At 37.0% G+C, this 14946-nt stretch overlaps 1 protein-coding gene across 7 annotated transcripts in view; it reads right to left on the reverse strand.

Annotated features, from left to right (window-relative positions):
* Positions 1 to 14946, reverse strand: part of N4BP2 (NEDD4 binding protein 2) — a 77809-nt gene that overhangs the window by 28554 nt on the left and 34309 nt on the right. For 6 of the 7 annotated variants that reach the window (XM_079774981.1, XM_079774980.1, XM_079774984.1 and 3 more), the window contains 5 exons: positions 13912 to 14000; positions 12654 to 12730; positions 7797 to 7952; positions 2560 to 4928; positions 1633 to 1718 (listed from right to left, as the gene is read on the reverse strand). In XM_079774981.1, coding sequence (XP_079631107.1) covers positions 1633 to 1718; positions 2560 to 4928; positions 7797 to 7952; positions 12654 to 12730; positions 13912 to 14000 — 2777 coding nt within the window. Of the gene's footprint in view, positions 1 to 1628; positions 1719 to 2559; positions 4929 to 7796; positions 7953 to 12653; positions 12731 to 13911; positions 14001 to 14946 lie in introns of all 7 variants that reach the window. The other variant, XM_079774986.1, reaches the window with a different exon arrangement.

Here is a 14946-nt window from a genome sequence, read left to right on the forward strand (position 1 = left end):
GGATGTCCGACTAATGGCTTAGACCCGCTTCCCGTGGGGAGTGGGCCTAAGCCGCAGTCGGACATCCCCCGAGGGCTCCCAGGCTGCCAGAGGGATGTCTGACTGCCAGCTTAGGCCCAATTCCCCCAGGGAGCAAACCTAAGCCAGCAGGTGGACACCCCCAAGGGGTCCTGGACTGTGAGAGGGTGCAGGCCAGGCTAAGGGACCCCCCCCAAGTGCACAAATTTTCGTACACCGGGCCTCTAATATACAATAAAATTAGGTAAATAAAATTATAAAGTATGACTACATCTATATATTTTTTCCACTTATAGAGCTCTTATGCTGTATTTACTCAGTCAGTACTGCAAGTCTTTAATTTAGGAAGTAAAAACTATGACTTTTTCCCTTAAAAAGAAAAAATCAACATATTGAGCTTCATCATTAATTACATAATTTAGCTAGTCTAGAAATAATCTAAAATACTGGGGGGCGGGAGGAATCAGTAATCTTTTAAATTATAAAAGTTTATTCTCTTTCAAAGTCGAAGTTCAACAGAACTCTTCCATATAACAGATTATATTGATAAGCAAATGTGGCCGAAACCAGTTTGGCTCAGTGGATAGAGCGTCAGCCTGCGGACTGAAGGGTCCCGAGTTCGATTCCGGTCAAGGGCATGTACACCTTGATTGTGGGCACATCCCCAGTGGGGGGTGTGCAGGAGGCAGCTGATCGATGTTTCTCTCTCATCGATGTTTCTAACTTTCTATCCCTCTCCCTTCCTCTCTGTAAAAAAATCAATAAAATATGTATTTTTTTAAAAAGAGAGAAAAAACAAAAGAAAAGCAAATGTGACAAAATGAATACAAAAGGAGCGCTCTATAAAAATAAGCCTACAGCCCTAGCCACTTTGGCTCAGTAGATAGAGCATTGGCCTACAGACTGAAGGGTCCCGGGTTTGATTCCGGTCAAGGGCACATGCCTGGGTTACGGGCTTGATCCCCAGTGGGGGGCATGCAGCAGGCAGACAATCAATGATTCTCTCTCATCATTTATGTTTCTATCTCTTTCTCCCTCTCCCTTCCTCTCTGAAATCAATAAAAATATATTTAAAAAAATAAAAATAGCCGAAACCGGTTTGGCTCAGTGGATAGAGCGTCGGCCTGCGGACTCAAGGGTCCTGGGTTCGATTCCGGTCAGGGGCATGTACCTTGGTTGCCGGCACATCCCCAGTAGGGGGTGTGCAGGAGGCAGCTGATCAATGTTTCTCTCTCATCGATGTTTCTAACTCTCTATCCCTCTCTCTTCCTCTCTGTAAAAAATCAATAAAATATATTTTTAAAAAATATATTTTTAAAAAAATAAAAATAAAGTAAGACTACATCCCTGGTCAGGTGGCTCAGTTGGTTGGAGTGTCATCCCATACACCAAAAGGTTGCAGGCTCAAATCCTGGTCAGGGCACATAACTAGGTTGTGGGCTTGATCCCAGCTTGGGGTACATAAGGGGTAAGACGGAGGGGAAAGGTAACGGATCAATGTTTCTCTCTCATATGACTATTTCTCTCACTCTCCCATCCTCTCTAAAATCAATATATATTTATATATATCCACAGGTGAGGATTTAAAAAAAAAAGAAGAAGAAGCCTACCAACCATTACAGATTCTTTCCATTTCTCATGAATCACTTTAGCCAGATTAAGATCTATGTGAACCACACAATCCTCAACTGTTAGAGACCCTTATAAAGAGAAAAAAGAAAATTATAATCATTACTCATATATTTGCAGAACACATACTCAACCACTTTATGTATCATAATACTAATTTGTGTCATTAATTATTAACCTATGTTTCTAGTTCTCTTGGAATATTTTTGTTTATTTAATGTCATTGTTTTCACATTTCTTGGCTGCTGCAATTATACAATACTTCATATATTTAAGTTATTCATGTCCATTAGTCTAAAATTTATTTATTCATTTCCATTAGTTGAGACTTTTCAATAAGCGTGTTCTAAGAAATTAATCTTGCCTTATATGTATCTAGAGTACCATCTAAGGGTTAATAAAGGTTCATTTGTGTAAATAAGTATGCAGTAAGTATCAGAGAAAACTTTCAAATATATGCATGGGATAAATACAAACTCTGTATAAATACTATTTCTTCAAATTACATTTTTTAAAATCCTCTACAAATACAGTGTCAAAAAGAAGGTAGACTGCCCTGGCCGGTGTGGCTCAGTTGGTTGAGCATCATCCTGTGCACCAAAGGGTAGCAGGTTTGATTCCTGGTCAGGGCACATACCCAGGTTGCGGGTTCAATCCCCAGTCAGGGCACATACAGGAGGCAAACTAGCAATATTTCTCTCACATCGATGTCTGTCTATCTGTCTGTCTGTCTGTCTGTCTGTCTCTCTCTCTCTCTCTCCCTTCCTCTCACAAATAAAAGAAAATAAGGTAGACAACACAAATTACTTTTATATTTCAATTAACATATGAGATAGTTTTTAAATTGAAATAGAACTCTCTATATTCTATTCACATAAAGACACACATACAGCTAATTTACTTTTTCCTTACCTGAATCAATACCAACAGGGCCGAATAATTCATTGAGCTGAAAAGCCAGTTCAGGGGGTAATGCCAATTCCAGACAGTCTATGGTAAGAGATTTGGTCATCACTGGTGCGGGATTCAACATCTCAGTTTTATCCTCCTCACTAACTCCAGCTGGCAAAGTACTCCCTGTCATTAGAATTTTTTCCATTTCCTGTTCATCTTCATTCATACATTCTTCTGTGTTTGGAAATTTCATATAGTCCTTTGGAAGATTTTCATGTTTTTTTATTTCACAAGAATCAGGAAAATAAATTTCTTCATTTAACTCAAGATTTGAAGTGCTCGATACAGAGTTTAAAATATCAGACAAATCCAAAGAAGAATGCATACTGCCTCCAATATCTGTAACTTCTAGAGTCTTCTCCATTTCACTCCAATCTTGAGCAGGAGTAGCTTTTACAGCACCTGAAAAAGACTGGTTAATATTATGTTCAACTGGAAGTTCTGCCTGACTATTAGGAAGTACTTCATTAGTATTCTTTAGATCCATGGTGACATTAGGAAATAGACTTATTAATCCAGGTTTTTCAGTAGTTGTAGCTCTTATTTCTGCCTGCACCGAGTTTCCCTTTTCTGAATCACAGGTAGACTGTGCATTCATGTCAGTGATATCAATCTCATGGCTAAATTCTGGCACAGAATTATAATCTTCCAAGGTTCCTCTTTGGCTAATAATTTCCTTCAAATTAAATCCTAGAGAAAATGGCCCAATTTGTGTTTCTTCATATGATTTTTGGATATTCTCAAATTCAGTATCCTCACATAATTTAGTTTCAGAGTCCAACAAAAGGCTTGTGGCCCAAATAATATCTTTGTTACACCTCTCATATAAGTCTTTTAGGGCTTCTAATGAAAAAGATCCAAATAGTTTACAAAGAATATTAAGATTTTCAGATTCATCAGCACTGGTAAGCTCACTTTCTTCAACAAACGTGCTTTTATCATGCATTACCCGATAGGGAATTGTTTCTTGAACATCTAAGTTTGTGTTAATATTGAAAGCTTTTGGTTTAAATCCATCTAATCTTCCTGTTAATACTCTCACAGAATCTGAAACACTAATTTTATTCTTTTCTATTTTCCATAAGAGAGCAAAATCCTGTGGTTCGGTCTGGGTACACATGCCTACTTCTATTCCAGGGACTTCTTTAGGCTTTCCCTCTGGAAATTCAGCTAAAGTCTGTGCTCCTACTACACCAGGAATAGTTGGAACACTATTGGTAAAAGTAAGAGACAATGTGTGTTGCCCATGAATCATTTTATTTGGACAAATCTTATTCTCACAGGTCATTTCACTAGATAGCATTTCAGAACTTCCTAGAATAGCACTACCCAACGTTTTTAGTTCTTCAGGGCTTGTGCCCCAACAGGCCTCATGTGCTGTGTATGAGGATATTTCACTCATAATGTCATTAGTTGCAAATTCTAGGATGGGTTCATTTAAAGCTGCCTTTGGCGTTCTTGATCTGTGCTCTCTCTGAGCTAAAGAATCAGATGAAGGCCAGTCGCCCACAATGTTGAATGAGTTTTTTTCAGTATTTTTGTAAGCATCATAGTGACAGCTACTAAAAGCTTCTGAAGCATCATCACATTGTGACTTCTTGTCATCCTCTACACTTTCATGTGGACATCCTGGTTGCTGGGTGTTACCCATATTCACAGACAGACCATTATCTAATACTTTGCATGATGGAGGACAATTATCCTTTTTGTCATTTTGTACAGATGAAGCCTTTTCCATTTTTCGGTTCCTTTTTGTCCTCTGACCAATCGTTTTATCAACTGGCCAATCACCAACAAAATTTGATAGCTCATGTCTCGGAAACTTTTCTGAAGTTGATTTGCTTTTTTGTTTTCCAACGGCTTTTTTCTTTACCGTTGTTCTTTCTCCCAATATTTCACCAGGTGAAGAATTTTCATTCTGAAGTGATACAGTATTTGAAAGATCACAGTCTTCTTGATTATCTTCACCATAGCTAATACTTTGTGACAATCTCTCTACAAAACTATCTGTATCGGTTTTACTATATTCTTTTTCAGAAGCCATTTCTACTTGCTCTTCTTTTTCACTTTTGTCTGTTACTCCTACTTTGCTTTCAGAATCAAAAAAATACGTGTCTGGAACTTCCTGAATCAAAGCACTCTGAATGTTAGGATTCATACCACTTCCTTTGTTTACATCTGCACTAGGGAGACATGTGACCTTCTCAGGTAACACAGCTTCTTTGGTCACTTCAAGTTGCTTCTCTTCAATTAACTCTATGTGCTTCAGAGATGAGGATAAGACATTTTCTTCTTTTTCAGAGGTAATGTCTTCATTGTCTCTTGGGCTGTAAGATTTTTTTTTAAGGTGTTATAAGGAAGCCTCTTAATGTTACTATTAACATTGTGACTTAAATTTAAAAAGCATTCAACTGAAAAGACACGTAACATTTAGTCTAAAAGTTCTAGAAATATAATACATTAAAATTATAAAAGCTAATATTGGTCTTTCCGTAATACACTATGAACAAATCCCTTTGTTGTAACCCCAACCTAGCAAAATGCTTGGCATCTAGGAAGCACTAAAACTTTTTTTGAATAGAATAATATGAGATTTTAAGTTGTTTATTATGCATAAATATTGAAGTTGTGTTTCTAAATGTGTTCCCAGAAAAGGGCACACCTCCCTGGTTTTTTTCCTACCTAAGCTTAACAATGTGAAACTAGGTCTGCCTCCATATCACCTACCTGTCATTTGCTACAGAGGAAAATGTTTAAGTTTCATTTACAAATCACAGAGAGTGAACCAACATGATTTGCACAGTTAAAAGAAATGAGAAATAGGGAAGAGAGCTCTCAGTGGAGATTTTTTTAAACCATCCTTAATGTTAACTTCAGACCCAAAGAGCACTTTTGCCTAATCTTTCCTTATCAATTTGTCAACCTTCCTTACTTTCTTTACTCCAGGAGCTCTCAAAGTCTCACCACTCCCATAAAGCCTTCCTACTAAAATCACATCTAGATTTGAGTTTCTATATGCCAGATGCTATTCTAATCTAAGTCCTTTACAAGTGTTAATTAATAATCCTTATGAAATCCTATGAGGAAAGTGTTGTTTTACCATTTTAGAAATGAAGAACTGAAGAATGGAGAGACTGTATAGTTACATATTATAAAACTTGGGGTGGAAGCCAGGAAATAAGGCTCAAGAATCCATGTTCTTCACCATTTTGCAACACCTCAATGAAAAGGAATTTATGAATTTTCCCTTCCCAACTACCAACTTCTTTTTAATAGAACCTCTCCATCCATTACCATCATAAAATATGGACAATTCAGACCTCTATATATATTTAAAGTTCTTCTTTACTCATTTAATCAATTGTTTATGTGTCTTACATTTTTCACAGAATCAGTACTATCCTGGATTACAAACTTCCAAAGGCTATGACTTGGCCCAGGCTCAGTTGGTTGGAGCATCGTCTCATGCACCAGGTCATAGGATTGATTCCCAGTCAGAACACACACCTAGGTTGTGGGTTTGCTATCCAGTCAGAGTCCATATGAGAGGCAAGTGATAGATGTATCTTACATCAATGTCTGTCTGTCTGTCTGTCTCTCTCTCTCTCTCCCCCCCTTCTTTCCTCTCTAAAATCAATAATTAAAAAGGTTTATAATTTGCATTACTTAGTAAAATTATACCATTAATAATTAATTTTTACGCCCTAGCCAGTTTCGCTCAGTGGATAGAGCATCAGCCTGGGGACTGAAGGGACCCAGGTTCGATTCCAGTCAAGGGCACAAGCCTGGGTTGTGGGCTCAATCCCCAATAAGGGGTGTGCATTAGGCAGCCAATCAATGATTCTCATGACTCTCTTTCATCATGTTTCTATCTCTTTCTTCCTTTCTCTCTGAAATCAATAAATATATGTATTTTTTTAATTTAATTTTTACTATACTAGCATGACAGCATTATTTTACTAATATCTAAGAAAACTATATATAATTATCTATACACCAGAGGCCTGGTGCACTAATTCATGCAGTGGTGGGGTCCCTCTGGGTGGCCTGCAGGGATTGGCCAAAACCCGCAGTCCAATGCCTCCTGCAACTCCTACCTGCCACTCCAGCTCATCCTGGCCCCACTGTACCTGTTGCAGGCTCTCGCCCAATCAGTCCCAATCGAGAGGGCTGAGTCTGGCGCCCTCCCAAGGGCCATGAGCCCTGAGTCTGGCGCCCTCCCAAGGGGAGTGGCCTGAGGGATTGGGCTGAAACCGGCTCTCTGACATTCCCCCGAGGGGTCCTGGATTGCGAGAGGGCGTAGGCCAGGCTGAGGAACCCAAAATTGGGCTGGGGAGGAACCGTGGGAGAGCTCCAGGGCATGTCTGGCCCATGTCACTCAGTCCCGATCAGCCAGACCCCAGCAGCAAGTTAACCTACCTGTTGGAGCATCTTCCCCCTGGTGGTCAGTGCACGTCATAGCAACTGGTCCACCTGTCAACTGTCTGCCCCGTGGTGGTCACTGCATGTCATAGCAAGCGGTTGAGCATCCTTAGCATATCATTACCATGTTACGCTTTGATTGGTTGTTCGGTTGTTCTGCCGCTCAGTCTATTTGCATATTACCCTTTTATTATATAGAATATAAAAGGCTAATACGCAAAGTGTCCCCTCGGGAGTTCGACCAGGAGACCGGGAGTTCGATCGCTCGCTATGACGTACACTGACCACAAGGGTGCAGCGTGGAATGAAGGAAGGCCCCAGCCAGCAGCCAGGGAAGGGAGGCCCCAGACAGCAGTTGGAAGGAAGGCCCCGGCCAACAGCCAAAAGGCCTCGATCAGCCCTTATCGCCCACCAGGCCTAGGGACCCTACCCATGCATGAATTTCGTGCACCGGGCCTCTAGTATACAAATAATAACAACGAGGAGATAAGGTAACAGATAAAGATTAGGATAGCAGGAAGTTACATAATGAAGACAGGAATATTCAGAGTATAAACATGGCCCCACAAAACCCCCAGACAATGAAAAAATTCTCACATCATCACTCAAACTTTTACTTTCCCTGCTAATCATATAGATCTTGCTTCAGGTAAAAATATATATAAGCTATACAAGTTATCTGGCAGTTATTTCACAAGCCAGTGATTTCACAATATAATTTTTTTAAAATTATGTTTTAAATTGAAAATTTGTTCATAGGGACTTGAACCTACCTAGAACTTCGGTCCTCAAAAGAATATGCACATAACTCAACACGTTCAATTTTTTCTGGCACTGAAGAACTCATGATTATTGGCACTGAAACAAAACGTTGATAGTGTTCCAACATTCTTGTTATTTTTTCTTTGCTTACCCCATGAATATTACGCCTAAAAAATCCAGAGGAGAAAAAGATAAGGACATGGGAAATTAAGCTTTTAAAACAATCAGAACAAATAATGTCATTAAAAAAAAATCTTACCTAATAAAAGAGAAAAATGCTAATTGACTATACCTTCACTACACCCACAGCCAATGAGAGTATGCAAATTAACCCAACAAAGATGGCAGTTAATTTGCATACACAGGTGCAGAGCGGAGTGAAGCCTGCTATGAGGGGAAGGGGGGCGGCGGAGGGAGCTACTCGAGTGGTGCTTCAGACAGAAGTGAGGACGTGCCGGCTCCGGGCAGCCCGGAGCGGGGAGCAGGGACTTGCTGGCTCTGGGCGGCCGGGGAATGGGGACATGCCAGCTCCCAGGCAGCCGGGGAGCAGGGACTTGCTGACTCCGGGGCAGCCGGAGAGTGGGGACGTGCCGGCTCCTGGGCGGCCGGGAAGCGGGGATGTGCCGGCTCCCAGGCGGCTGAGGAGTGGGGACATGCCGGCTCCTGGGCGGCTGGGGAGCGGGGACATGCTGGCTCCCAGGAGGCCGGGGAGCAGTGACTTGCCGGCTCCCAGGCGGCTGGGGAGTGGGGACGTGCCAGCTCCCAGGCACTCGGGAGCAGGGACATGCCGGTTCCTGGTTGGCTGGGAGTGAAGGAAGGGGCCTATTCTTGCACGAATATCGTGCAATTGGCCTCTAGTATATTTATAATGCATAAAAATTACAAAGCTGATTATGAAAATAATATATACTATTTTAATCTAATTTTCATTTTATTCAGGATGTCTTAAATTATCATTTTCTTAATCATTCCATTTAATCTTTTTCCAAATATCCTTTATCAACTTGGGAAAAAAATGCACAGATCCTAATAACTTTAAAAGAAGTTATTCTCAAGCTCTTAAAAAAAATCTCATAAGAATATGACCATCATTTCAAGGTTTTAATTACTATTAAATAGTGAGTAAAAAAAATTCCAGACTAGATGTTCTAAAGGACCCTCCTGCTGCAAAAAACTGAAACCTAACAAAATTAAAGCAAACATACATTTTAATACATTTTAAGTTCAAACAAAGAAAAAAAATTCCTAATACTTAAAATCTCAGATGTCCAAATATGAAGTTTGTTATAGTTGTGACTTCACTCATGATAATTTATTTCTTTGTGTGTTTTTGTATATGAGCTTATATTTAAATGGAACCTAACATATTGGGATCTTTAGGGCTTAAACTGGGAGTGCTTTCATTCATACAGCATCTGAATTTGCATCTTCCAGGACAGTATGCTTTAGTCTTACTTAAAGGAAGCATCTTACTTGCATCTCTCCTGTCTAAGGTTGGGTCCAAGGCTGAGGGTCTGGATCCCGGGCTAATATTAGCATTTGCCACCTGGCAAATCTGGCTTTCGTATTTACCTACCTCGATCTTGTCTGGTTTCAGATCACAGAGAAGCACAGAGAAAATATGAAAGGAAAATTAAGAGACATAGATATTAAGGACAGAGCAAAAAGGTCTATAGTATATGTTTAATCCATGTCCCAGAAAGAGAAATGAGAGTACATGGGACAGAAGTGATTTAAAGAAAAACGGCTTCGAATTTTCCAGAACTGATGAAAAAAATCAAGCCTGTGATCTCAGAAGCCCAACAAATCCCATAAAAGATAAATAATAAGAAATCCACAACTAGAAACAGAGTACCAAAATGGTCATTCAAAGATAAAGAGATGATATCAAAAGCAACCAGAAATTAAAAACAAAAAAGTCACCTACAAAGAAATTAAAATTACAACTAACTTTACAACAAAAATGGAAGTCAGAGAGTTAAATGTTATCTTCAATAACAGAAACTGTCCATCTAGAATTTATACTTAGCAAAAGTACTTTAAAAGAATGAAGACAATAATAGGATTTTCAGATTATTTTTTAAAAAAAAAAGTGTGACATAAAGCAGGCCTATAGTGTAAAGAAAATCCTAAAAGATCAATGTCAGGCAAAAGGAAATTTCCAGATGAAAGATCTATAGTGAAAGAAAAATTAAGCACAAAGTGATAACTCCATGAGTAAAAACAAACAGTATCTGTACATTCTGGATAATCTCAGCATGTAAATTGGAAGAGAGGTATTCACAGCATGTAAGTGTATTAGAGTTAAAATATTTAGAGGAGTAAAGCTAAGGAAATGCTTCAACTTTAAAATTTGCATGATAAAATTTTTAATGTAACACTAGAAAAATAAAAAAGTACATGAAATTTCCAAATTAGCATACAAGAAAAAACTGCATAAGAGAATTTGCATTCAATAAAAAAATAAGCATGATAGGAAAATTTTTTCAAATATATAATTTTCTGTGATAGAAGATAAAACAATCACAGAAAAGGTGAGGTAAATAGAAAGCAGAGACAGTAAGAAGCAAGACCAATTATATGAAAAACCAAAATAACCATAAAAGAACTAAGCTTAATCAATTAAAAGCCAAAGCTAAACAGAGTGAATTTATTAAAAACCCAACCATACTGGTTCCAAGAAATACACCTAAACACAAAGATACTGAAAGGTTGAAAATTAAAGTATAGAAAAAGAAATAACACTCAAATATAACAAAAAGGAAGCTGGTGAAATTCTTAAGACAAATTAGATTTTGTAACAAAAATTAATATTAAGAAAAAGAGAAAATCGCTAGACAAAGATAAAATATTCAATGAATCAGAGGTATATAAAAATCTTAAGCTTCTATACACTTCAAAATACATCCTCAGAATATATAGAGTGAAAATAGGCAAAGTTATAAGGAGAAACTAACATATTCAACACAATACAGAGAGATTTCAACACACCTCTCACAGAGATTTCCTCACATTAATCCATCAAGCAAAATTTTTAAAAATAAAAATAAAGCTATGGAAGATGTGAACAGAATAATAATATATTAACACACCATAACCAGTATACATTCTTATCAAGCAAATATGAAACATTTATTTAAAAACTGACAATGAACTAGACCATAAATACATTTTTTAAAATATCAGGTAATTGGTATCACACAAACTGTATAATCTTACCTACTGAAGTTAAAAACCAATTTTTTTAAAGATAAATTTAAAAACCATCTGTTCAGAAATTTAAAAGCATAGTTCTAAATAACCCAGGGGCTAAAGAATAAAATTAGTCATAATGTAAATTACAAAACAAATGATAAAAAGAATGTATTATATATTAAAATTCTGGGAGCAGCTAACATAGTACCCAGTGAAATTTATAGCACCAAATTATATTACAAAGTGACCTAAACTTTAAAGTAAAGATTTTTTAAAATAAAAGAAAACACAAAGAAAAATAAATTTTTTAAAAAGATAGAATAAAAGAGAAGCAGAAATATAAAAAATTAAATATAAAACAACTCATAATAGATCAATCAAGCAGAGTTATTTGAAAAGGCTAATAAAGTCTGATCTCTGGTGAGAATAATCAAGAAAAAAGAAGGAAGATACACATAAACATATTAAGATGAAAAGGGAAACTTAAGTATAGATACAGCAGAGATTAAATGGTAAGGTAATTATTTTAATAAAGTCTTAATAAATTTGAAAACTTTGGTGTAATGGAAAAATTTCAACTGAACCTTCTCAGAAAGAAAACACCAGATCCAGATAGTTTCGTAAGTAAATTCTATCAAATATTCAAACTTACATAAACTCATAAAAGAGAAAAAAGAAGAAATACTTCCCAACTAATTTTATGAACCTAAAATTATGATACCAAAGCCAGGCAAGGGAGGGCAAGGAAGAAAAATCTGTAGGTTAATCTCACTCATTTATACAGATAATGTATCAAAAGAATAAAAAGAAATAAAGTACTGGTCCATTCTACATGGATGAACCTTGAACCATTAAACTAAGTGAAAGATGCCAGATACAAAAGGCCACATATTGTAGGATTCCATTTATATGCAAAATCCAGAATAGACAAATCCACAGAGAAAGAAAAACCGATTAGTGGCTACCAAAGGGAGGAGGGATTTGGAAGTGACTGATAGCAGGTTCGGGGTTTCTTTTTGAATAGTTGCTCAACATTGTGAATACACTAAAATTAGGTTGTCCTTTAGTTAGTATCGGAATTAGTTAAAATTGCCAAGAGAGCCTGACCAAATTAAGTTAGGGCTATCTGAGGAAGTATAGAGCACAAAGAAAAATACATTGTCTGTCCTTGTCCTGAGTAACATTTTTATTCAAGTCAAACAACCAAAGAAGGGAGGAGGTGAAATACCTGCACAACTGAACAGCTGGGCATTTGCTACCTTTTCATCTATGTCTCCTCACTTCCTTGCAGTATTCTAAGTCACTAGGCAGCTACAATAATTTGTTCCCCCCAGTAGCACAAGGTTCAATATGCCAAACCTTAGCATCTGTTCTAGTTTCAGATAATGACATCATATTATTAGTAAGTATTAAAGTATTGCCTATATACGGACAACTGGAATTTTTCTATTAATTAACTCAATTGTAGGAACAAAAAGATGCAAACTCTTCATAAACTGAATAAAAAGCCTATATGTTCTTTGTTATACAAAATTTGTTATCAATTTTTAAATGGCTAAGCTGCAATCTAATCCATTTTGTTTCATTCATTATTCATAAGGGAGAAAAATCTCAATAGATTTTCTATCTCTGTCATGAAATAAAAAATATATTAAGTAGTCTCCAAGTTTTACCTTGCAAGTTCCTTTGGTCTGAACTTCCACCATGTGTCTGGTTCCCGGAAAAGGACTTTATATTTATGCTTTTGAGACTGAAAACAAAAAAGATAAAAAGCTTTTATAAATAATTACATTTATGAAATTAAATTCATTGTATCCAATTCATAGCATGTTAAAACTGAAAGAACCCAAAAGCTTATCTAATCTTGGGGGGGGGGGGGGGGGTTGTTAATCCTCACCTGAGGATAGTTTTCCACTGGTTTTTTTAAAATATATTTGTATTGATTTCAGAGAGAAAGGGAGAGGGAAAGAGAGATAGAAACATCAATGATGAGAGAGAATCATTGATTGGCTGCCTCCTGCACGCCCCCCTACTAGGGATTGAGCCCACAACCCGGGCATGTGCCCCTGACCAGAATCAACTGGGGACCTTTCAGTTCACAGGCCGACACTCTATCCACTGAGCCAAACCGGACAGGGCTCCATTAATTTTAGAGAGTGGAAGGGAGGGGGAAGAGACAGAGAGAGAAACATCACTGTTAGAAAGACACATCCATTGGTTGCCTCCAGGACCAGGGAACAAGCCTACAACCAAAGAATGTGCCCTTGACCAGAATCAAACCTGGGACTCTTCAGTCCTGGGGCCAACGCTCTGAGCCAAACCCACTTGATGAGCATGTTAAATTGTAAAATGCACAATCTCTTTGACCCAGCAATTAACTTCCAGAAATTTATGCTATTGATAGTTATATAAGAGTGTAAAGATATGTATACAACAGGATATCCCGTTCACCATTATTTGTAATAGCAAAAAAAAATAAGAAACATATATATATGTTTTATGGAACAGTAGCTTATGGAACTAGTTAAATAACTGAGTGTATAACCATACAATGAAAATATACAATTTTTTAAATTCCATATGTATTAATGAGAAAGGTCCTTAATATTAATGTTAAGAAAGATATAGAATTTTCAGCCCAGCCAATCAATGATTCTCTCATCATTGATGTTTCTATCTCTCTCACCCTCTTCCTTCCTCTGAAATCAATAAAAATATATTTAATAAAAGTTGAATCTCAGAAGTTGAAAATGGAAAAAATTTAGCTTTATGAAAAAAACAATTCCTGTTTTCCTCATTTTGCTGAAGACCAGAGAAACCTTAGTTACACACAGTCCATGGACTGCTTTATTTAAGATTCACTTATGTAAGTGACATCCCCAATAATTTCAAACCCACTATTATAAACTTATGACAATATAAGGTACAAACCAAAGTAACATATGGCTTCATTTCCCATGCCTGTAGGTTTGTATTATCTATTATTATAGGAGATACCTTCTTTTCAAATGCTTCTTTTGCTGAAAAACACAAATAAACAGAAAATCATTTTTAATAACAATATCAAGTATGAACTTGGTATTTTAAAAATCTGATCTTGCTTTCATAATTTGAAAGTCACAGATATGTGCTAATTTTACTCATAACTCTTCTTCTAAATATCACTTTTGAATGTACAAAAAATTAAAATACAGGTAAACATCGAATAATAAACACTAATGTTATAATCAGAGAAAATTATTAAATAAAAACTATATGATCTAAGTTTTACATGTGTCACATGTATTAGCAGCATAATTAAAAAGCTATCATTAAAAATACACTAAAAGCATTTAACAAGACCCTTGAGGATATGAAAAAGGATCAACTAGAAATTAAGCATACACTGACTGAAATAAAAAATATTATACAGCCAAAACCGGTTTGGCTCAGTGGACAGAGCGTCAGCCTGTGGACTGAAGGGTCCCGGGTTCGATTCCATTCAAGGGCATGTACCTTGGTTGCAGGCACATCCCCAGTAGGGGGTGTGCAGGAGGCAGCTGATCGATGTTTCTCTCTCATCGATGTTTCTATCTCTCTCTCTCTATCCCTTCCTCTCTGTAAAAAAATCAATAAAATGTATTTAAAAAAAAAAAAAAAATATATATATATATATATATATATATATATATATATATATTATACGGAGACCTAAAAGCAGACTAGAGGATCGCAAGAATCAAGTCAAAGATTTGGAATACCAAGCAAAAAACACTCCTCCGGAAAAACAAAAAGAAAAAAGAATCCAAAAAGTTGAAGATAGTATAAGAAGCCTCTGGGACAACTTCAAGCGTACTAACATCAGAATTATGGGGGTCCCAGAAGAAGAGAGAGAGCAAGATACTGAAAACCTAGTTGAAGAAATAGTGACAGAAAACTTCCCCCACCTGGTGAAAGAAATAGACTTACAAGTCCAGGAAGCACACA

This window comes from Cnephaeus nilssonii (assembly GCF_951640355.1).
Source record: "Cnephaeus nilssonii genome assembly, chromosome: 1".
Taxonomy (NCBI): Eukaryota; Metazoa; Chordata; class Mammalia; order Chiroptera; family Vespertilionidae; genus Cnephaeus; species Cnephaeus nilssonii.